This window comes from Bos javanicus, chromosome 24, assembly GCF_032452875.1.
Source record: "Bos javanicus breed banteng chromosome 24, ARS-OSU_banteng_1.0, whole genome shotgun sequence".
NCBI lineage: Eukaryota > Metazoa > Chordata > Mammalia > Artiodactyla > Bovidae > Bos > Bos javanicus.
Genome location: NC_083891.1, coordinates 52,730,547 through 52,756,576, shown reverse-complemented (window position 1 = coordinate 52,756,576; position 26,030 = coordinate 52,730,547). Strand labels below are relative to the sequence as shown.

At 38.4% G+C, this 26,030-nt stretch overlaps 1 protein-coding gene across 2 annotated transcripts in view; it reads right to left on the bottom strand.

Moving 5' to 3' along the window:
- The window catches only part of DCC (DCC netrin 1 receptor), a 1,302,902-nt gene that overhangs the window by 254,116 nt on the left and 1,022,756 nt on the right, over positions 1-26,030 (bottom strand). For both annotated transcript variants that reach the window (XM_061400228.1, XM_061400229.1), the window contains exon 13: positions 6,520-6,661. In XM_061400228.1, coding sequence (XP_061256212.1) covers positions 6,520-6,661 — 142 coding nt within the window. The remainder of the gene's footprint in view (positions 1-6,519; positions 6,662-26,030) is intronic.

The following is a 26,030-nucleotide window of genomic DNA, read 5'->3' as shown; positions in this document are numbered from 1 at the left end:
CACAGTCTCTTTGCTCATTTGTCAGTGGAAATTTGGGTTGTGTGACTACTGTTGTAATGAATATGAGAGGGCAGCTATGTCTTTGAGATCCTGACTTCAGTTCTTCTGGATATGTACTCAGAAGTGGGATTAGTGGTTCACTGCAGATTTGCTTTTAATTTTTTTGAGGAACCTTCATATCGTTTTCAGCATAGGAGCAGTTGTCAAATTTGCTATTGCTGTTATGACTATTATAAATGTTAAAGCTGTTTTTAGTATTAATGATCATTTACAGATTCATACAACAGCCAGATTCACTCACAATACAGTGAGCTAAAGATGATAACACTGGATAGTTCAAGGAGCACATGGCTAGGAATTAGAGCATCTGTGATCTAGTTGGGATCTATACCTTTAGCTAATAGTGGATCTTAGCAATGTCACTCATCAAGCCTCCATTACCTCTTCAATAAAACAAGGGCTTTGGATGAGATGAATTGTATGTTTTCTGTTCTGTTTGTCAGGGACCTAGAGTTCAGTCTCAGTCTCTATAGATCTAACTCATGTCTCTTGTGTCTTCTGCATTGGCAGGCTGATTCTCCCACCAGCACCACCTAGGAAGCCCTATCTAAGTAAACAGGCCTTTGTCACAGGAGGACTGGGGCTGTGTATCAGTCTGCTCTGTGTGTAGTGCACTGGGGGTGGTGGTCTGTTAAGAACTATCTTTTCCAATTATTATGGTCTCTTGGAATTCAAGCCCCATTACCTGCCAAGGCCAAGTGGCCAAGGGGTATGCATACCTGTGCGGGCTGTGCATCCCCACTGACTTTAGCGAGGTAACAGGAAAGTAAAAAAATAAAAATAAAAAACAAAAAACAAACTTGCTTTCTTGTTTCAGGAAGGCATTAAGGAACATGACTTACTGCATGTGCCCATGGGCTTCTGCAGCAGAACACAGGAGTGCCTTGACCTGGGTTGGGTGGGTGGGTGGTGTGTGTGTTGCATGCACACGCACACACATGTACACAGCCTCCTAGCTGCTTCTGCTTCTAAGTATGTGTGCAGAGCTAAGTCGCTTCAGTCTTTTCTGACTCTTTGAGACCCTATGGACTGTAGCCCGCCAGACTCCTCTGTCATTCTCCAGGCAAGAATACCAGGGTGGGTTGCAATGCCCTCCTCCAGGGGATCTTCCCAACCAAGGGACTGGACCCAAGTCTCTTGTCTCCTGCTTTAGCAGGCAGGTTCTTTACTGCTAGCGCCACCTGGAAAGCCCTGCCTCTGAGTATAGCTTTATTCTAGAAGAATGATATAAGTAACGATGCTTTTCTTAGTTGTAAAAAAAGATATTGCTGAAAGTAGATTGTCTTCTGCTTGTTTCTATCTCCAATAATAAATGCCTTCAAACTCTTAATTCCCCAGTTCTATTTCTACTTTCTTAGAATTTATGGTCAAGAGATGATGTATTATTCAAAGAATATAATTTCCCTCTATTTCCCTAATGTTAACCTTGTTACAAAATTGCTGTGCAATTGTTTCAATTTTTCAGTCCACAAAATACCAACGCATGCTTACCACTATGTTTATTCTTATATTGGCCATGAAGCATGAGAAAACTCTTATATTCAATTCCAAATAACCTTCTCTGAAGAGCACTCAAAAATGAAAAACAGGACTTTAAAATTTAGTTGACTTGGGTTCCCACAATAAAATTGATAGCAGTGATTTAAAATCCTTGTTATAACTCTGAATTACTTTGTTACTGCAGATGTCCCATTATCCTAGTAAAAAGCACACACAACAAAAAGCACCTGTCTAACAAACAGAACATGGTAAAAACCAATATTTGAGTTTCTACCCCTGAATATTTATATCATCAAAAGGAAGCACTCGGGCATTTTCAATTTTCTAACAGCCAAATCAATCTATTCATGTATTTTAAAGATACTGAAAACATGGGGGCAAATTCTGTACATTTTAAAGTGCTGAAGATTTATATAGAAAATCAATTACTTCCTCTTACTACACAGTGCATAGGTTACAAAATATATCCTGGGGACAAGTCAAAACCGCAGCCAATCTACCAGTGTGGAGTACTTCCTGATTCCCTGATGCTTTCTAGCATTAAAGACATTCCCACAATTCCCACAATTCCCACAATTTATGTTCCCACAATGCTACATAAGCCAGGACTGAGGCCAGGACACAGAACAGAGGAGAGGAAGACGGAGGCTTTGCAAAACTTGTTTTTAACACTTAAAGAATATGAGGCTATCCTCTGGGTCTTTCTATTCTTTATCTTAAATTAAAAATGAAGACCATGTAACTTTTCTGCAATAAATATCAAGCACAGTTATAAAGATAACTGTTCAGATGATGTTTGCATCCATTCGTTTTATAACAATTAAAATGAAGAAGGAACATTATGAATAAAAGTTGCAAGTTTGGAGTCCAGATTCCTATGGGCCTATAAAGATGGGAAGGGGCATGTCAATAACAAGCTAACGAATTCATCCTGTTGCTTTGCTTTCGACTGGGATGATATTAAGCCAGAGTGAAGATGGGTTACCCTATGCTGATGAGAAGTGCTAATTGCCACATAGGTTTTAGATGAGTAAAGATGTAGGACTGAATTATTTTTGGATAAAGATTTACTAGAGGGTACAATTCAAAATGATTGTCCTCGAGAGGAAAAGTAATAACGAGAGTCTGTAATGAGTAAAATACTGTATACTTGGAACATCCAAATATAGCTTTTCCTGGAAGTGTGGTCTTATTATTAAAGATCTTGAGATGAAATAATCCTAGATTACTACAGAGTCAATATCCAGTGAAGATATCCTTATAAGAAGGGAGGATACACAGACTCACAGAGGGAGTGACGCAAAGACGGAGGCAGATTTCTGAGAGATGTATCTCCAAGCTGAGGAATGTCAAGGGCTTCCAGCACCCACCAGAGGTTAGGAGACAAACATGAGACAGATTTTACCGTAGAGCTTCCAGAAGGAATGACCTCTACAGAAACCTTGATTTTGGATTTCTGGTTTCTCCTGAACTGAAAAAGAAAATTATGTTGTTTCTGGCCACCACGTTGTGGTAATTTGTTATGACCCCCTAGGACTATTACAGCATCTTTGATAAGAAAAAGTCTAATTCTTGCTATTCTATACAGTGATCTTAAATGATTTTACTTTTTGTTGAGAGAAAATTCTAAACGTTTGTATATTTAGAGATTCAGAAGCTTGGCTTGATAATACTGAGCTGAATGTGTTAAATCCCATTTGACAAAAAAAAAAAAACATAAACACTAAACAATTCATTTCAGTAAGGTATTTTGGACACATGGTTACTATTCTTAATTTATTTTCTTGACTAGCCCCTTTTTAGCTGTTCAGTGAGCACAGAGTCAGTCAGTGGTATGAAATTTTCAATCTTGGTAACCAAGTGTTATGACATTAGAGTCTTGATATTTTATTTGCTTTTCATTTTACATACATGGTTAAAAATACATATTTCACTGTTACACAATTAAGCAATAATCACTATTAATATTTGGGTATTTAGAATATATTATTCTAAATATTTTCTTCAGAATTTTTTTTGGTTTATAAATATGGACTCATGCTTAATATTGATATCAAACTGAGCTTTTCACTTAATATGTTTTAAATATTTAACATTGAATTTAATATGTTTACATTTCAATATTTGCAATAGATATACAGCATTTCATGATATGATTGTGTCTGAATTTTCTAGGTAACTGCCTATAGTTAGATACTTAGGGTCTTTTTATCTTATGCAATGAACATGTTTTTAGTTTAAAACTTTGCAAAAAAATATGTCTGCAGAATTGGAATAAACTCCTAGAAGCTGGAAACCTGAATCATATATTTACAGATACATACACACGTGCACTGGAGAAGGCGATGGCACCCACTCCAGTACTCTTGCCTGGAAAATCCCATGGGCGGAGGGGCCTGGTGGGCTGCAATCCACGGGGTTGCAAAGAGTTGGACACGACTGAGTGACTTCACTTTCACTTTTCACTTTCATGCATTGGAGAAGGAAATGGCAACCCACTCCAGCGTTCTTGCCTGGAGAATCCCAGAGACAGGGGAGCCTGGTGGGCTGCTGTCTATGGGGTCGCACAGAGTCGGACACGACTGAAGCGACTTAGCAGCACACACATGCACACTTGTATATACCACAAATCTCCACATTGCTTTCTGGAAAGATTCTGGAATCTTTCTGTACTACAAGTGGTATACAAAAGTTCATCTTTCTCATATGCTTTCCAAAACAACATATCATCATTCATTTTTATCTTTATTACTTTAATCAAAGGAGAATGCTAACTCATTTTTCTTTTAATTTGCATTTCCTTACTAATAAGATTAAACATTTTATTAGGCTTGTTGGCCATTTATAGTTCTGTAAATTGAATATCCATTTGTTAGTTTTTCTACTAGAATGTGCATATTTTAATGAATTATTTTATTAAAAAAAGAAATGTATACTTTAAATGCTTTTCATTGGAGAAGGAAAATCAATGATTAAACATGTTTCTGGGCTTCAAATTCCTATATCTATAGAAATTACACTAAATTTTTTTCAGCAAGATTTTTTAATTTTGGTGATTTCTTTTAAAGTAAACTATGTGCATGTTGTACCAAATATTCCAATGAGAATAAATGGCTCATTTCAATTATTTTACCTTCCAATCATTTTATCAGGTAAAGAGACATACCGTCTTGGCTTTCTTTAAGCTTTTTAAATGACATGGTGCTTGTTTTTCTTTTTAAAATAGTTTCTATTGGAGTAGAGTTGATTTACAGCGTTGTGTTAGTTTCTATGGAAAAGCAAAGTAAATTGACTATACAGATACCCCCTTCCTTTTTGGACTTGCTTCCCATCCGGGGCACCGCAGAGCATTGAGGAGAGTTCCCTGTGCTTGCAGAAAGCTCTCATTAGTTATCCATTTCATAGGTGGTGCCAATGGCATATGTGTGTCAACCCTAATCTTCCAACAGAGTGTGATAACTTCCATTTAGGAGATTTTGTCTAGATATAAAACAAGTCACGTGATTTTTGGAGATCTATTTTGGAAGCACACTCACCATCACATTACCATTTTATAGGCATAAGAGGCACAAATTTACGAGGAAAAACTAAGTTTCTATCAAGTCTCATACTGTAGGCTGAGCAAGTAGCTTAAATTGTGTGTGTGTTTTACGATTTCAGATAGAAATTTACTGAGTACTCTATATCAAGAAAGGAATAAATAAGGAATTACTTCTCATCTGTGATGAATGCTTACTTGGTTTTCTGCAAGTTATGAGCTTTAATTTGCCTGTTGTCATGAATCAAGTGTATGTGCCATGACCCACATGTTTAACTTGATCCACCGATTCCTGCCATTGCTATCTGCTTTGCTTCCCAAACCCTTTGTTCAACGTTCTCTTTGGTACTACAAAGCCTAGACCAAGCCATCCCCATTAAGTGCTGATAGGCAAGGAGAGAATTTCACACTTGTGCATTTACCGGAAGTGCTGGCTTCCCAGGGGACCGTCAGGAGGCAGAGAATAGTTAACAACCTGTTGTGGGCTTACTTTGACCAGTGACAGACAAGAGAGAAACAGCTCATACTTTCTATCCGGCCATCCACACTGGGCCCCAGTAGTTCAGTGGCTTCTGAAACCTCCTCTCTCCTACCCCGCCCCTCACCCCCAACAGCCTGCAAGAACAAGCTGGCTCTGGGTTTGTTCTAACTGTGGCCAGTTCAAGAAGTCATCATTTGATTTATTTTCCTCCCTGGGTCCCTTCTCTTGTTCCTTCATTCTTGCCTTCCTGGGCTTGTCCCCTAAATGCATTAACTTGAAGGCCTGACTTAGTCTCTGTTTTCCCGGAATTGGACTGACATGTATTAATGGTTCCAACAGTTAAAGGAAATATATGATTATTCATCTTATATATATATCAAAATTATCTTAATACTATATGGAAATTGGGTCCAGTTTTCAGGAAGAATTTTAACCCAACATGAATTTTACCAATATTGCTACAGAAGTGAATTTACTTTTATACTTATGGAAAGTAGAATAATTGTTCTTTTCATTCCCCAAACCACTCCTCTCTCCATTTTCCAGCCTCATTCTCACTCCTGGAGTTTGGGCAGAGAAGGCTCAAAATGACTTAAACTTGGAACCATGTGAAATGACTTAAACTTGGAACCATGTGATTACATGATTTTAAAAGTTATTAAACAGTTAAATGTTATTTGATGACAGAAATTGTTGAGTTAGCAATACTAATATGGATAAGAATTCAAAGATATATTTATTAAAATGGTGATATTGAAGTAAACATGTTGTGAAAGCATTACAGGGAATCAAGTCAAAAATATAAAGTTATTCTTGTTCAGACCAGTACATGCCACCTACCAGGAGAAAAATGAATGTTCCTTTGAAGTGAGAGTATGTTTTACTGCCGAGGCATTTGATTCACCGAAACCTTCTAAGACCACAGCACGTGAGCACTGACCTGTGAACAGGTACCAGAGGTTATTTGGCTCCAGTGTTTCCATCTCACCCCTGCGGGTTGTCTTTCTGTGCCGAATTTTATAACCAGTAATAAATCCATTTTGTGTTCCTGATGGAGGAGGCAGCCAGCTTACTTTGATACTCTGTAAAACAACAGATGTAAATTACATCATTAGAGAAAGGAAGAACAACAAGATGGGGTCAAAGAACTGACCCAAACCTAAGCGCAAATAAGGCAGAAGTACAAGAGGTGTCAGAGATTATCCCTCAGAACCAAGTTGAATCCATTCTTCGAGCTGTGTGTCTGATTTTGACAAATTTACACAATTCATTTGATCGATTATATACATCACTATCTCTCTACTGCGAATGCCACGAAAATGACAATAAATATTCTAAATGGTGCAAAGCCATAAGGAAATAGAAAACAGGCCACTAATGGATGAGAAATATTAACAAATTTTTAGAAGTTACAGAAGAAGCAAAGTATTGCAACTGAGCCAAAGGAGAAAGATGACATCTACATACCTCCTTAAAGATATTAATGAAAACAAGGTGATCAGCATGACAAAATTCAGGGAAGACTGGGAATTATTGCTTCCTGAGTACCTTAGAAAGCAGGACTAAAGCACAATTTTGAGATAGAAGATGGATTGAAAATCCTATCACATTCAGCAGTCAGTCAGCTAACCCTCCCTGAACTGGGTGTAGCCAGGAGCTTCATTTTCTAGGGATACTGAAACAGAAGCTACAGATTTAGGGACACCAGACACAGAAGAGAACAGAGATAAGGGTGAGAGTTAAGTCAATGACATGAGTCATTCAAGTCTTCTTCCTTCATCTGATATCTAGAACAACGGCAACCAGGTGTACACTTCCCAGACAGAATATCAGATAATTGTTCTCTAGAGAAAATTGAAAAGAATAAGAGAAAACAACAACCAGGTCCCTAATTAATCTCCCAACAGTGAGAATCTCACGTAATAACCCCCACTCATGCACTAGAATTTGCACTTCATAATCACCTTTAGAGTACCACATTTTTATGTAAACTGATAATTCTTGACTATCAGACATTGAAACAAACCTTTGGCATAAGAAGCATTAGTGTTTAGAGCAGAAAAAGGATCCAAAGAACTGTCATTGATACCCTAGTAATCAAAGAGAAGATACTGACTCCATAAATAGCGTAAAAGTATAAAAAAAATAAAAGATTTTTAAAAGCCTATGACATTCATAATTTGGTTGCATAAATTAAATATGCAACAGATAAATTGGAAAATAAATTAGTAAAAGCCTCCCAAAATTCAGTGGGGAAAATGACAATCAAGGGAAATAGGAGAGAAAAGATAAAAAATAGGTGGTTTAGTTCATAACTTCAGCTAGTGAGATAAGAGGATGAAGGAGCAGGATAAAGAAAACACTAAAAATTAGAGACAAAACAAAGCAAAACAAAACAACAAAACACCAAATCTTCCTTTCAATAAAACCTTTGCAGAAGTGGAAGATTGAGACCTCATTCTGAAAGGGATTATGGAATATCTAACATAATAAATGAAAAGAACCACATTAATAAATTTAAAGAATCATATTATATGAAACATTAGAGAATCATGGGGAAGGGAGGATCCAACATCTTCCAGAATGGATGGGAGAAAAAAAAGAAAAAAGGGTATATAAATTATAATCAGGAGTAAGAATAGCATCAGATTTCTCAAAAACAAACAAAAAACATTTTAAGATTGAAAAGAACATTTAAACCTAGAATTTCATGTCTAGTCAAATAAACTATGATGTGAGAGGGAAATATAACACTCATGTATGTACACATACTAGTATAAGTATAGGGATATTTCGGATATGAATGGCTTCCAAGATGTCCATCTGTGTACCCTTTACCAGGAGGCTAATGAAGGTATGCTCCAGGAAAGTGAGAGGCAAACTAAGAAAGGAAAAGATCTGAAATCCCACAAATGGAGAATCCAAAACAGAAAGAGAAATATGGAATTTTCAGAAAGGTAGTGAGGAAAACAGCAAGACTGGGTTTTAAAGAACACTAGTCAAAAGAGTTGTACTGTATAATTCCATTGATATGAAGTTTCAGAATAGACAAAACTAGTCTATAGTAATGCACATCAGAGAAGCAGCTGCCCATGGTAACTGCACTGGAACACCTGGCCGGATATGGGTACAAGGAAGCGTCTTGGGGTAACAAAACCGCGTCATAGTTCAAGTTTGCTATATGGGTGAATACAACTGTCAAAACACATTGTTACGGGCTAAATTTTGAACTCCTCCTAACCACCCTCCAAAGACCCCAGTTCATACGATGATATCCTAATCGCCAATACCTCAGAAAGTTATTTAGAGATAGGGCTTTAAAATAGGTAATTAAGGTTAGATGAAGCCATTAGTGCGGGCCCTAATCCAACATGCCTGGTATCACGACAAGAAAAGACTGGAACACAGATACACACTGAGGACGATCACGTGATGACCCTGGAAGAAGACACCCATCTACGAGTTAAGGAGAGAGGACTCAGAAGAAATGATGCTACAATAAACCTTGATCTTGGACTTCTAGCCTTCAGAACCGTGAGAGAATAAACACCTATGACTTAAGCCACTTAGTCTGCGGAATCTGTTATGACAGCCCTAACAAATGAATACACACATGGAACTGAACATTTAGGATTTCTGCACTTCACTTTTAATTATACTTCATCCAAGGAAGAAGGAATAGAAGAAAACAAGGAAGAAGAGATGGAAGGGAAAAGGAAGAAGGCTGAGGAAGGGAAATGGGGTGTATGTGTGCTGAATCCTGACATAATAATAATGTAGTCAATGATCTGTAACACTGGTGAATTGAAATTAGGGAATTAAGGGCCATTAAAGGCACATTAATGAGAAACATAAAGGTACATGCCAGAAGAAATAACAGCTAAAAGTGATGGATATGGGAGCCGGAAGGAATGAGAACAGTCTGGAAACAGGTAGGGAAGAATCTAGTGGTCTTTGTTACAAGCCTCACTGATATTAATTAACCTAAAATAATGCATATGTAATATTTTGAATAAATTTTAAATTAATTTATAAAACAAACACATAAAATTGTTCTTTTAGACCAATCGAAAAATCAATGATCATCAGAGGCAAAAATCCCTGAGTTGGGAAGATCCCCTGGAGAAGGAAATGGCAGCCCACTCCAGGATTCTTGCCTGAGAAATCTTATGGACATAGGAGCCTAGTGGACTACAGTCCACGGGGTTGCAAAGAATCGGACACAATTGAGTGACTGACGACTAACTAACTAAACTCAATGCCAAGGAATGGATTTCTGAACCCTTGGTCCACAACCCCAGGACCGCCTAGCAGAGACACAGCAGTGTGCTCCAGCGATATGGGAGCTTGAGCCCGTTCTTCCAGATCTGTTACAAATCAGCTAGCTCTCTACAAATGATTCAGTTTCCGTAAAAAGATTTTAAAAAGTCACAGCTATTTGCTCAGCATTAAAAAAAAAAAAAATTCAACGAACATGCCAGCTAGAATCAGTTCTCATCATTTGCAGTAGTTATTTTCTGTAAAGGTATTGCAGACACTGAATTTGAACAATACTGTAATATTGTTCCCAGGTAAAATACAAGTTCAGGTTCTACTGAGACTTTGGTAACACATTTTTGTCAACTCATCAATACCTCACCTAGTTTCATATGCGCTCCTGTTTAATGGCACCTTATTTAATATCATCACTGATGCATTAACATTGAACTCACAATCAAGAGCACAACAGTGCACAGCTGAACAAAGCTCATCTAATACATGTATTTTCTCCATAAGGCACACTGCAGCCTTTATGCACTTAGGGACACTCGACAAGGCTTCAGCGTTACACTTGGGGACCATTTTCATCAGCAAACTTTCCAAAAGAAATCAATAAATAAATGCCCCAAAGTGCATTTATTTGACCACAAAAGAGACACTTGGTTACAACATGAGAACTGAAACAAGACGACAGAGCATCTCCTTGTTCAGCCTCAGCTGGGAAAACGTGTTCCTGGAGACACAAAGTTTACACTGATCCCCTTAGGTGCAGTGTGCAAGTCTACAGATGACTGTAGAGACACTGTGGGACAAATAAATTTTAGCATGTAGGTGAAATTGCAGATATAGAGTCTACAAATAATAAGGATCAAATACAATGATATAATTGTATTCCCATCTCTTTTCAGAGAGAGATGGGAATACCAGACCACCTGATCTGCCTCTTGAGACACCTGTATGCAGGTCAGGAAGCAACAGTTAGAACTGGACATGGAACAACAGACTGGTTCCAAACAGGAAAAGGAGTACATCAAGGCTGTGTATTGTTACTCTGCTTATTTAACATATATACAGAGTACATCGTGAGAAACACTGGGCTGGAAGAAGCACAAGCTGGAATCAAGATTGCCGGGAGAAATATCAATAACCTCAGATATGCAGATGACACCACCCTTATGGCAGAAAGTGAAGAAGAGCTAAAGAGCCTCTTGCTGAAAGTGAAAGAGGAGAGTGAAAAAGTTGGCTTAAAGCTCAACATTCAGAAAACTAAGATGGCATCCAGTCCCATCACTTCATGACAAATAGATGGGGAAACAGTGGAAACAGTGGCAGGCTTTATTTTGGGGGCTCCAAAATCACTGCAGATAGTGACTGCAGCCATGAAATTAAAAGACACATACTCCTTGGAAGAAAAGTTATGACCAACCTAGACAACATATTAAAAAGCAGAGACTTTACTTTGCCAACAAAGGTCTGTCTAGTCAAGGCTATGGTTTTTCCAGTAGTCCTGTATGGATGTGAGAATTGGACTATAAAGAAAGCTGAGCACTGAAGAAATGATGCTTTTGAACTGTGGTGTTGGAGAAGACCCTTGGGAGTCTCTTGGACTGCAAGGCGATCCAACCAGTCCATCCTAAAGGAAATCAGTCCTGGGTGTTCATTGGAAGGACTGATGCTGAAGCTGAAACTCCAATACTTTGCAACCTGATGTGAAGAGCTGACTCATCTGAAAAGACTGATGCTGGGCAAGATTGAAGGTGGGAGGAGAAGGGGATGACAGAGGATGCGATGGTTGGATGGCATCACCAGCTCAGTAGGAATGAGTTTGAGTGAACTCTGGGAGTTGGTGATGGACAGGGAGGCCTGGCGTGCTCTGGTCCATGGGGTCGCAAAAAGTCAGATAGGACTGAGCAACTGAACTGAACTGACAATGATATAATAAACATATTAATAATTACAGAAGAACTCAGCCATATAAAATTAATCTGAATATTTAAGTTGTCAGAATATATTTGAAAGAGTATGGCACTACTGAAAGCATTTACATCACCCCGGCTGCTGCAGCTGCTGCTAAGTCGCTTCAGTAGTGTCCGACTCTGTGCGACCCCATAGACGGCAGCCCATCAGGCTCCCCTGTCCCTGGGATTTTCCAGGCAAAAGCACTGGAGTGGGGTGCCATCGCCTTCTCCTTACATCACCTCTATTGTTTTTTAAATATAGGAAACTAAGCAACATTTTTGCATTCTTAATAATACATGTTACTTTTTTTGCACATATTCTAGACCTGGAACTGGTCCAGTCACCCCACATATCTACATGAGTTATACTTTTTATCCTCACAATGACCCAGTGAGTTAAGGTCTATCATTATGGCCTTTGTACAATCATGTCAACAGGGAGATAGAATGGTTAAGTAGCTTGAAACCATGAGACAGTAAGTGATGGAGGCAGGATATGAACTGAGATAATACCAGTTTGAAGCTGGGATTCTTTACTATTTAATGTTGCCTCTCAAGGGAGTTCCAAAGGCTGAGAGCCTAACTCATTCAGTTATTATTCATTCAAAATATATTGACTACATCTCTGCTGTGTTGCAAGCACTAGCTTTGGGACTTTTATAAATCATGATAGTATATTCATTCTGGCTGAGGAAATAGAGATATAAACCCATAATGAAAACAAAGTGCTAAATAGATAATTCCAGAAAATACAATGAAAGTATAATAAATGGAGAAGTTAATTCTGTGTCATGTGGTCAAGAAAGACTTGACAAACAGTCCATCCTTTAAATGTGAGATTTATGGAGGGGATAGATAAGATATTTAAGATAAAGTGAATACTGAGCACAAGTTCCAGGAGTCATGACAATATAGAGCCTCTTCAAGTGAAGGTCGAGTAACTACATAGTGGCTAGAGCAAATGGGACATGTGGGACAATGTAATGGAAAGGCAGATGGAAAAAAGAACAGTATTTTAGGCCATGCTAAGGAAAAACATGGTTAGATCAATGTGGTTACGGCATTTGGTTAAGTTTTGGGGAAGAAACTCATGAATAAAATAGCAATATATTGTCCTCGGCATCCAAAGAAACATAGCCTTAAGTATGTGCATGCACACACACACACACACACACACACACACACCTTTCCTGACTCCGTCCACACACACATCCATGCACATGCATGGATGTGTTCTTTGCTCGCAAATGTTTTAGATAGTAGTAAAGAAAACCAGATTGGATAAAGAATTATGCCTTATATTTATACTCAACTATACATCTATTTTTTATTTTTCAATGCCTCAAGACAGTCATGGCTGATATTTTTACCACTTTGCAATTTCATAAAGGAGATAATTGTGTTAAATGAATGTGCAGGAGTCACACTGTATCATCACAGGACGATTATCAGACTATTGAGTCTAATGTCCTTTTTATTATTTCATACTAAAGTAAATAACCATAGAGCCTCTACGTGGAAATTCTAATCACCTTGATTATTCTAAAAATACTATTGTGAGGAATAAAAACTGAATTTAAATAATTAGTTTTTAATATATCCAATAGACTTTTGCCTTAGTAGCTCTTGGCAAATCAAGAAGGGTCATTTTCTAAGGACTAAAAGTCTGTTTTTTAAAGACAAACTTATATTCAAATAGAAAATTTAAAAAAAAATTAAGATCTTAGACCAAGAGGTAAAATCTTATGAGTTCAAGTTAAAGCTTTGCTATGACTTTGTTGAGTGACCTCTCATAAGTCTTATAAATGACCACATATTGAAAACAGGAGAATAACTGTGTTTAGTATTTCTAACAAATGATTGCAAATAACTTGATAAACTTGGAGATTTTAATTATACTAATGATTACATGAACAATACTTAGCGACAGACAATAATTTTTCTTTATAGTATTTGAGGAACTTGCAGTGATTGTGTAACTTACTCTCACATGACCAATACCTTAGTATCAATGTCAGGCAGCAACTAATTAATAGAATCCATTATATGCTCTGGACACCAGGAGGCAAACCCCTTAATGGTTATTATTCATCTTTTGAAATAATTTCAGCTTTTTAATTCATTTTCATATGCTAAGTTTATTAGCATCTTTTATACTTTCTCACTGATTTCAAGCAAGCAGCAGCAGATTGCAAAGATCAAACTGTTCCTGCATAGGATCTTCTGCAGATGACATGCCAGGATATCCCAGATTATACTGTATTGGGAAGTTAAATGAAAGTGGATTTTAATGCCCGTCCCCTCACCAAGCCACCTAAACCTGTCACAACCTGGTCTTCACGGGCAAGACTGGTAATGATTTTTATTAAAAGTACTTAAACACATGACCTTCGACTTTTGAAAAATCAATTCTAGGTCCTTTCATTACTTGAAGGGAAAAAGTAATCCTTTTCAGTGTTGCTGTGTTCTATCTTGAGTCAAGCATTAATTTCATTTTTCAGATTTGGAAAAAAAGAACCACAAAACTGAACTTCTCCAAATCCCTATATCCCTTCATTGATTATCACCAAAATGAATCTGTTTACAAGTGAGAATGGTGGAGAGCAGTTAGGCTTATTGATTTAAAAGAAAGGATTTTCTTGGTCATTATCTCCTAACTGTCTGAGATAACCCTGTCCAATTTGGTGATGTGGTTCTTATCCTTCTCAGGGACTCCATTAATCCACTCCTTAATTCTTTCTTCACCCTAGATGTGCATAAGTAATAACTAACAAAACGGAAAAAAAATTAGATAAGCTCATGACTCCACCCTCAAATTTTTTTTTCAGAGGCTACATGCACAAATTTCTGTTTTCAATTCCATATATCATATTGCAAACCTACAGCTGGCCTCACTCTCTCTAGAGTGAAGTACAGGAGAAGACTAGCCCCTCTTCAAACATGTTCAGTAGTAGAGAGCCTTTTTTTTGTCAATTGAGTATTTACTAAGGATTTGCTTAGTGGGACAACAAAAAAAGACACATTGAAAAACAATGTTAATATAAGATTTCCATCATCAAATGTCTATTTCATGAAGGACACTGTACGAAGGTGGGTCTACGATGATGGAGAAGACAGACTGGCAGCTCTTGAGGATCCTAGTCTGATGAAGCTTGGACGAGGAATCTGGCCTCAAGGTGGGTTGAGCTGTGAGCAGAGATGGATCAAGAGCTCTGTTTCTTGGGAGTGAGTGTGAAACACCAGGGATGATAAAGAGGCTACAAAGCAAGAGTTTCTGCTGAGACTTTGAAAAGTCTAAGTTACAAGTTTGGTATAAGACCTTAAGCAGCAGGATACAAACTAGATTAGAGCTGATAATGACTAGGTTTTAGAGTTTTGAGCAGAGGAGTCATATTTATTGAGAACATACAATCCACAATCACTAAGAAGCAAGTAATGCAATATAACTTTGAGAACAAACTACCTTTACTCTTGTTTTACATAAGAGATTAAGAAGCTTGCCTAAGGTCATATATTTAAAGCTAGACAAAGCCAGGATCTGAACTCCATTCTCTCTATAAGTTCAAACCCACAGTTTTTCAGCATTATACTGCACTGTCTTCAGCAAAGTTGTGGTCTCAGAATCTCCTGTGAGTCCACCATCTACTTTTTAAAACAGATTTAATGCCCGAGGAGAACACCCCCTTTTTTCCCCTTAAGTTGTTTTATCTGGATAGCACTCTTATAGAAGAGAGCTGGAGGGTACCATATGAAGATCTTTGCAGCAAATAAGAACACCTTGACTGAAACACAGCAGAAACCTAAGGATCTTCAAATTTAATTCAAAGTTATTTTTAGACTCCGCCCCTTGTATCTCTTCTGTATTTATGGGAATGTGTTGAATCTCATGTGAACTTCCTTGAAGAATGGAATATGCTTTCAGTACTCGTGAGGCTCTACAGATTTTATTAGAGAGAGCCCATCAACACTTCCAAAAACCCTATTTTCATTGTGTCCCTGACCTATCCCCTTATTTACATTCCCTCTGCCTCTGTCTTAATTCAGAACATAATTTACAATGGCCCAGAACACAGACATAGCTAAGTAACTGATCCCCACGCCTCAGGGTCACACTGCTCACATCCATATTAGTCACCTTCCTTATCAGTCAAGGAACCACTTAAGCTCTCTGGGCCTAAGTTTTCTCATCTGCATTATGAACTAATAACAGTACCGACCTCAAAGGCTTATGGTATGGATTAAAAAAAAAAAGACAGTGGGAACACAGAACTTCCATCAGATTAGAGTACTGGTGCACATAATCATGCAGGAAATTGTAAATACTTTAAGGGAGGAAAGAGAAAAGAAAAAGAGCAAAAGAGAAAGAGATTAAGAGATAAGGAGGCAACACATGAATATTTGTGGGGTAAGGGGGTGGGTGGGATGGATAGGGAGACTGGGATTGGCATATTTATACTACTGGTATAAAATAGATAACTCATGAGTTTACTCCATGTTCGGCTGCTAAGTCGCTTCAGTCGTATCCGACTCTGTGTGACCCCATAGACGGCTGCCCACCAGGCTCCCCCGTCCCTGGGATTCTCCAGACAACAACACTGGAGTGGGTTGCCATTTCCCTTTCCAGTGCGTGAAAGTGAAAAGTGAAAGTGAAGTCGCTCAGTCGTGTCCGACCCTCAGCGACCCCATGGACTGTGGCCTTCCAGGCTCCTTTGTCCATGGGATTCTCCAGGCAAGAGTACTGGAGTGGGGTGCCATTGCCTTCTCCGACTCAATGTTCTGTGATGACCTAAATGTGAAGTAAATCCAAAAAAGAGGGGGTATATGTATATGTTTAGCTGATTCACTTTGCTGTACAGCAGAAACTGACACACTATTGTAAAGCAACTTTACTTCAATAAAAATAAATTAACAAATAAAAATTTTAAAAAGATAAGGAGACAGATAATAAAGAAAGGCAGGGGAGGATTGGTTCATGATGGCAGAGTAGAAGGACATGTGCTCATCTTTTCCTGCAAGAACACCAAAATCACAACTAGCTACTGAACAATCAATGGCAGAAGGGCACTGGAACACAACAAAAAAACATATCCCATGTCCAGGGACAAAGGAGAAATGGCAATGAGATGATAGGAGGGGTGCAATCATGATAAAATCAAATCCCATAGCTGCTGGGTGGGCAACCCACAAACTGGAGAACTGTAATACCAAAGCAAAGGGACTGGGAATCCCCGGGGGATTTGACTTTGAAGGCCAGCAGAACTTGATTACAGGACTTACACAGGACTGGGGGAAACAGAGACTCCGCTCTTAGAGGGCACAAACAAAACCTTGTGTGCACCAGTACTCAGGGGAAAGGATAAGTGACCCTACAGGAGGCTGAGCCAGACCTGTCTATGCGTCTCCTGCAGACATATGGGTTGGCAGTGGGCTGCCGCGGGGCCAGGGACGCTGGCAGCAGCAGTCCTGGGAGGTGCACGCTGCTGTAAGCCCTCTTGGTGGTGGCCATTGGCCGTACCATAGAGTCTGTAGACTCCAGGACTGGGTCGCCCCAGAACAACTAACAGAGAGGAGGCACAGTCCCACACATCAGCAGACAATTGGATTAATGATTTACTGGGCAAGGAAGGCCCTGCCCACCAGAGAAAGACCCAGTTTTCCCCACAGCCAGTCCCTCCCATCAGGAAGCTTGCACAAGTCTCTTATTCTCATCCACCAGAAGGCAGACGGAAGCAAGAACTACAATCCCATGGCCTCCTGAATGAACACCACACTCACAGAAATTTAACCAAAATGAAAAGAAATGGCATTATATCCCAGATAATGGAACAAGATAAATCCCCAGAAAAACAAGTAAATGAATTGGAGATAGGCAAGAACGGCAACCCACTCCAGTATTCTTGCCTGGAGAATCCAAGGGACAATCCCATGCTGTCTATGGGGTCGCACAGAGTCGGACACGACTGAAGAGACTTAGCAGCAGCAGCAGCAGCAACCTTCCAGAAAAAGAATTCAAAATAATGATCGTGAAGATGATCCAGGATCTCAGAAAAAGCATGGAGGCAAAAATTGAGAAGATGCAAAAGATGTTTGCCAAAGACCAAAAATGTTTACAAACAGAGATGAAACAGGCACTAGAAGGAATCTATAGCAAAATAACTAAGGGAGAAGAATGGATAAGTGATCCGGAGGACAGAATGGTGGAAATCACTGCTGCACAATGGAATATAGGAAAAATAAGGAAAAAATAAAAAATAAAACAGCCTAAGAGACCTCTGGGACAACATTAAACACATCAACATTGTCATTATAGGGTCCCAGGAGAAGACAGAAAGGACCCCCCAAAAATATTTGAAGAGATAATAGCTGAAAACTTCCCTAACATGGGAAAGGAATTAGTCAACCAAATCCAGGAAGCTGGGGGACCTTCTGAACCCAGGGATCAAACTCAGGTCTTTCTCATTGCAGGCAGATTCTTTACTAGCTGAGCCACCAGGGAAGCCCAAGAATACTGCAGTGGGTAGCCTATCTCTTCTCCAGGGGATCTTCCTGACTCAGGAATCAAACCAGGGTCTCCTGCATTGCAGGCAGATTGTTTACCAGCTGAGTTACCAGGGAAGCCACATAGGGTCCCAGGCAGGATAAACCCAAGGATTAACACAATGAGACACAGACCAATCAAAATGGTGAAAATTAAAGACAAAGATAAAATATTAAAAGCAACAAAGGAGTTCCCATAAGTTATAAGCTGATTTCTCAACAGTAATTCTGCAAGCTAGGAGGGGATGGCACAATATATCCCAAGTGATGAAAGGGAAGATCCTGTAACCAAGAATACTCTACCCAGCAAGACTCTCGATCAGATTTGATGGAGATATCACAAGTTTTATAGACAAGCAAGAATTAAGAGAATTTAGCGTCACTAAAGCAATTTTACAATAAATGCTAAAGGAACTTTTCTAGGCAGAAAGCATAGTAATACTTCATAATCCCCACTTGACTTCATATTCCAGGATGTCCAGCTTTAGGCAGTGGGATTTTAGAATCATGCCTAAAGACAGCACTTGTTCTGTAGCTTCATCCATTAATGTCAACTATTCCTCACACCTTTACATTAAATATAAGTAAGCAATCAAATGTGTCATAGCACTCTCAGTAATGTACTCAAGTATATATTATATAAAGTAACAAAGTTTTATCATACAAATATTTTCCAACCATCTCCTTAAAATGATTTTGTTATATTTGTGCTTTCCCTATAAACCTCGGAGAAGGCAATGGCACCCCACTCCAGTACTCTTGCCTGGAAAATCCCATGGATGGAAGGGCCTTGTGGGCTGCAGTCCATGGGGTCGCTAGGAGTCGGACACGACTGAGCGACTTCACTTTATTTTTTCACTTTTATGCATTGGAGAAGGAAATGGCAACCCACTCCTAAGCCCTTCTTCAGGATGTAAATCTTTAACGCCAATTGCAATCATTAGAAATGTTTTCTATTTCATCCACAAACATTTTTATTGACTCTTTGTCCTCCTGTTGATAACTGCTCCCCAAAGCTTCATGTCAGAGTCATCAATCTCTTCTCCCTTGTGCCTTTCCTATGCCTTTCCAAGTAAACACCCCATAAAGGTGTAGCAAAAGAATGTAAAATCGATATTTGTAGGGAAAAAGTGCCGCCCTTGTTTAATCACACAGTCAGTCCCATATGCTGCTTCTGACTTTTTTGGTCTGCATCAATACTTTGATTAATGATCATAAAATCCATGAGAAGAGAAAACTTTTTAATCCTTTGTCTCTCTACATTGTTAATATCATGGCAAATACAAGGAAGGCAGATTTATTTTGAATCATGGATATGAACATCTCTTGAATTCTTCATCCTTTGTCAGAAAACCAACAAATTAAAGAGAGGCAAAAGGAAGTAGGGTAGGAAGGAGAAAAAATAGCACATTTAGTAACATTGCTCAAACGTGGACCTTATTTGTGTGTTGACACGACTATTTTTCTTCCAAAATCAAAAGGGGCCCTGAGAAAGGTAAATCACCTAGCAACACTTTTTAAACTCCTTTTCTTCCATGAATATTTGTTGAGCAATTTATTCTGTAGAATATCAGCCACACTTCCTACTGTAGCCAGTTGAATTTTTAGGCAAAGGCCATAAAGAAGAGACCTTAAAAACGGTGGAGGAGGGCAGAAAAGTGAAGAGATGCAATATCTATTCTTAGATGTCTATCAAAATATCTATTTTGACAGCACTTGGTGATTGATCGACTGTCAAGGGCAAAGGAGGAAAAGTCATCAAAAATGACTCCTAGGTTTCTGGCATAAGCAACATGGTAGATGATAATGCATTTACTGTGATAAAGTTGTCTGAAAAATAATCCACTTTCAAAAAAGTTCACCAATCTGCTGGTAACATCAATAAATGACAATTCACAGAGGATGTAGAAAACAAAGCTAGCTACCCATATTGATAGTATTCCAGTTAATATTGGAAAGGGTATTTTCCTGATTTTTATCATTTAGAATAATATCTTAATAATATCAAAATTGCATAATAACAGCATTTAATATTCAACCTTTGATATATACCCAAATACTTAGTGAGTATCTTTATAGATGCTGAAAATGTCTAGTTGAAATTCAAACTGGAATAGAATAGAAATTAATTAGCTAATAAAATAGTATTTTAAGTTCTATTATGTATATAAGGAACTATAAAGTCTTTTGATGAAAAGTGAAAGAGGAGAGTGAAAAAGTTGGCTTAAAACGTGACATTCAAAAATTAAGATAATGGCATCCAGTCCCATCACTTCATGGAAAATAGATGGGGAAACAATGGAAATAGTGACAGACTTTATTTTCTTGGGCTCCAAAATCACTGCAGATGGTGACTGCAGCCATGAAATTAAAAGATGCTTTCTCCTTGGAAGAAAATCTATGACAAAACTAGACAGTATATTAAAAAGCAGAGATTACTTTACTGACAAATTTCCATATAGTCAAAGCTACGGTTTTTCCTGTAGGCATGTTTGGATGTGAGAGTTGGACCATAAAGAAAGCTGACTACCAAAGAATTGATGCTTTTGAACTGTGGTGTTGGAGAAGACTCTTGAGAGTCCCTTGGACTGCTAGGAGATCCAACCAGTCCATCCTAAAGGAGATCAGTCCTGGGTGTTCATTGGAAGGACTGATGCTGAAGCTGAAACTCCAATACTTTGGCCACCTGATGTGAAGAGCTGAGTAATTGGAAAAGACCCTGATGCTAGGAAAGTTTGAAGGCAGGAGGAGAAGGGGACAACAGAGGATGAGATGGTTGGATGGCATCACTTACTCGATGGGCATGAGTTTGAGCAAGCTCTGGGAGTTGGTGATGGACAGGGAAGCATGGTGTGCTACAGTCCATGGGGTTGCAAAGACTCTGACATGACTGAGCGACTGAACTGATGATGTGTGTAATTGTGTGAAGTGAAGTTGCTCAGTCATGTCCGATCTTTGTGACCCTATGGACACCAGGCTCCTCCGCCCATGGGATTTTCTAGGCAAGAGTACTGGAGCGGGTTGCCATTTCCTTCTCCAGGGAACTTCCCAACCCAGGGATCGAACCCAGGTCTCCCACATTGTAGACAGAAGCTTTAATGCTTTTGCTACTTTATAAACCTACATACTGACGGCACTAACCAAGTATGGATTTGATACAACATCAAGAAGGTGTTATGAAAGTATATGCATAAAATACATTTTTTGAACTGCAGTTTTATACTATTCTTAGAGATTTGACAGGCTTTTACTTCACTATTATAAATATGCATTCTCTTGTGATAAGCAAAGTTAAAAATTGGGTAGCATACTATAACTGACATTCTTGAGTTCATGTAGGCATCTGTTATCCAAAATGACCTAAAGCCATGTAAGAAAATATACCGCATGACACATTTCTAGCATGAAAACTGCTAGTACCACATAAGGTTTGGGCTAAGTATCTGAGCAATAATAAAAGTATAGCTATATACAAACTGAATCAAACGATTTTAAATAAAAATGTATGAACATGTCTTAAATTCAGGAAAAGGATTGCTCTGTTTTATTGACAAAAATGCAAACTAACCTGATGTGATCTTATATAATGGCTTTGAAATAATACAGTTTTTTCATCAATAGGTTTGTTTAGTTGTAAAATAGTCTATCCTTCATCTCTGTCCTGGTGACTCCTAGTCTTCGCAGCTAGTGCCGGTGGGACTCCTGTCTAGAAATTAAGTCTTACTTGACCTACTTTGGAAAAATCCTGTCCCTGATTACATAATATGCTGAGCCACACTGGGATAATTTCTCAGGTTGCTCAACTTCAGTAATACTGCAAATTCACTTTGATGTAGGTCCCAGTTTTAGTAACTGGGCCTTCGCTGGTGGATCAGATGGTGAAGAATCTGCAGGCAAGACAGGAGACCAGGTTTGATCCCTGGGTCAGCAAGAACCCCTGAAGGCACTGGCTACCCAGTCCAGTATTCTTGCCTAGAAAATTCCATGGACAGAGGAGCCTAGTAGGCTACAGTCCATGGGGTCGCAGAGAGTCAGACACAACTGAGTGACTAACTCTTTCATTGTCACAATGATAAGGATATCCTCATTGTGAATATTTGGCAAATTATCTTGTGCAAAGTACATTAGAATTTAATACATATCCTGGTTTAGGGCCCCAACACTCCTGACACTGCCCCTGAACTCCATACACATTCTTCCCACAGATCTGTCTTAAGAAGTATATAATGGGCACAAGTCAGTTAAAAATTCATAAACAGAAAGGTCATCTTGGAAATGCTTTTTTAAGCTCCATTTTTATATTTCTTAGCTGAGGTAAGTCTTAGTCACTCAGTTGTGTCCAACTCTTTGCTACCCCAAGGACCGTAGCCTGCCAGCCTTCTCTGGCAGGTAGCCACTCCCTTCTCCAGGGCATCTTAGCTAAGGTAAACTGAAAGTGGAAGTGAAGTGGCTCAGTCGTGCCCGACCCTTTGCCACCCCATGGATAGTAGCCTGCACCAAGCTCCTCCGTCCATGGGATTTTCAAGGCAAGAGTACTGGAGTGGGCTGCCATTTCCTTCTCCAAGGAATCTTCCCAACCCAGGGATCAAAGCCAGGTCTCTCACACTGTAGACGGACGCTTTACCGTCTGAGCCAACTGGGCTGTATTTAAACTGATGCTGGGAAATTGACATGTCACCATTCCTGTCGACTCCTTTCATCAGATTCTGAGAGCTCAACCTTCACAAGTCTGAGGGGAAAAGGGAAGCTGATAACTTACTTAGCCTACTTCATTTTAGAAGCACAGGGGTCTTGAACCAGTAAATTAAGATCAAGTATGTTTCCAAACTTTAACTGTGAGGTCCCCGATCCATTTACTGTCTAAGAAGACAAAAGGTAGCCTGTGTACACTGACCATGTAGCAGGCTGGTAGGCTAGTATTTTGCATACTTTCTAAGAAACATTTTTCAAATATTTCTTGACTTACTTAAAGATGAAGCTCAGAATTCTATTAGAAGAGCGGACAATAGCTTAGGGTGGCCTGTAGAGTCTCTTTGAGAGGTATGGCTAATTCAACACTGTTTCCAAACTTGCATGCCCATTCTGGACAATAAACACTGGTCATCTCTTTAAGACTTGACTCCAAATGTTAAATACAGTACAGATACCAGGCATGGAAGCATACCGGGATTTCCTTAATTATTATAGCAAATGCTTAGAAAATCTTATGAGATGTTCTCTCAAGCATGCAGTTTTGAATTATTATTTACAAAAAGAGAGGATAGAGTTCTGCAAATACATTAAAAGATACTCATGGAGTGTAACAAGACAGGTGACAAGCAGCATCCTGTTCCACTCTCAGCCTTTCACTAATTTACTAAGTGGCATTAGGAAGCTCTTGCCTAGTAGCATCAACTGATATCAGAGGATCTTCCCTATCTATCACCTAGTTGTTGAGAGGTGATCAATAAGAAAGGGCTTAGAAACTCAAAAACATTGCAAAATGCAAAGTTTTATTCTCTTAAAAATTTTTTAAGTTTATAATTACAACAATACTGATTACTACTGCTAGTAGTAGCGATAGAATGTACACGTGCTTTGAATTCTACAAAAGGGCACAGAAAACTAAAACTGACATTTTTCAAAGAGCTGAGTATTAGGTCATTGGCTTCACAAGATTAGGTATTAAAGACACAAAAGCAAAGAAATGAATGAATGGTTCTCAGTGACTCCGAATTATCTCCAAATGTACTTTGTCTGAGTGCAACAACTAGACTGCATTCCCCTGGAAAACATCTTTCTTTGACACTCAAAAACCATTCTGTGGTGAAAAGGTGATTGCTTTACGGTAGATTTTACCGTATTGTGAGGAGCGGCCCATACAAACAGTGTTTTCTCTACTGACTACCAAACCTTTATTGGACCTGACTCTCAGATATGTAACTATGTGTGGTCTCAATTACTGAAAGAAAAAATAAAGAAAAATCAATCATTCCTGCTACCTAGACTTTTTTGGACAACTAAATAAAATTAACCAAATAGTCCTCAACAGACCAAGAAAATCACCCACAGATGCAGAATATAGTCTGGCTTAAAGAAAAAAGAGAGAGAGAAGAGGTAGGATTTCTGTGTACCTAGCATCTTCTTTTTGCAAACTCCTGAATTTAAAATAGCATTTTTTCATGTGATAATTTGCTCTCTATAACCTAGTAGCCGGGCCCGTTTCTTTTTGGTCCTAGAAACTGGGGATGCAATTTCTAGGCGATATTCACATTTCAACAAAATTCCATTACAATAAAGCAATTTGGTTGTTCCCTAGAGTTCATGATAAAGCGATGTTATGAGTAATACATTTCAGAATTTGTCATTATCAATAGACTTTATTTTCCAGTCTAAGTCATTCCCTGGAAGTGAGCTGGATGTTTAGAGAGGCTCATTAACTCTTTCGGATCACTAGATCCTTTCTCAGACTATGCATGTCTACTAAATAAAAATACTAAAAGCAATATAATAGCCGTGATGCAGGAACTAGAGTTCAGAAAGCCAGAACACAAATACATCAGGGGAGTTATCTGTAAAATTATACCTTTGAAAGGCATAAGAAAATAGGCTGACATATAATTTAAGGCAGAATATACAGGGACAACTTACTTCCTGTTCCTTTTTTGTTTTAGAATATAGAAACCAGGATACTGTTTGAGCAGTAAGTTGAATGGGATAACTTCAGGATAATTGATTTCACCAGATACGTAAGCATCCTGAGGCAAATAGATAAGAGTTTAAGTACTGATTTGTGCCATATGAAAATTCTTCCACATATGAGATAAAATGCATTTGTCATGAATCATCAGTGAGAATTCAGGGTATTGCAATAATGCACTCATGCTAAAATGATCATGATATACCAACTTGGTCTTGACATAATGAAACATTAGCTTAAATGTTATACACTGGTCAATAAAACCGTAATTTTTACAACATCATATACTCAAAATTATCCTTAGAGTAATAAAACCAGAACCTTTAAAATTACTGTTACAAAAACAATTTCCATCTAATGTATGACTGAAGAAATATGGTTGCAAATCAGTCTCACTCTGTACGGAACAAGCCTTTTTTATTTTTACATATATCAAAAGTTACACGTGTCCAATATTTAGGGATAAATAGCTGAATCTATACTATAAATAAAATCTTAGTATGAATCATTTTTTTAAAAAATGCCAGATGCAGCTATTTAACAGAGGCATATCTTCAAGAAAACTGTTAAATCAGGCCCTAAATAATTAATCTCTGAAACCAGCATGCTTTCAATCTCAGAGCAGCCATCTCACAGACATGACTTACCATGTAATTACATGGGACATTACAATGTATTTATGAGGTCATTTGTTACAATGTACAGTAATTACAGAGTACTTACATACCTATTTATGTCTCATAAAATGAAGTGAGACTAAATATTTTAATTGTGTTGGAGAAATAAGGGAAAATATTTGAGTTCCGAATGTCAGGTGAAATTATAGGTCAGATTCACATAATTCATATTAACAGCGGGTTGTCTCCAGAATCACAAGTGTTTTGTGGTGCTTTCTTATTAGAAATGAAAGATTGAGAAATATACCTTCCAAGGATGAAGTAAGTGGAAGTCTCCTCAATCGTAATTTTCAGGTAATGCCAGAAGATAGACCAACACTATACTTTGCTATTTACAGTT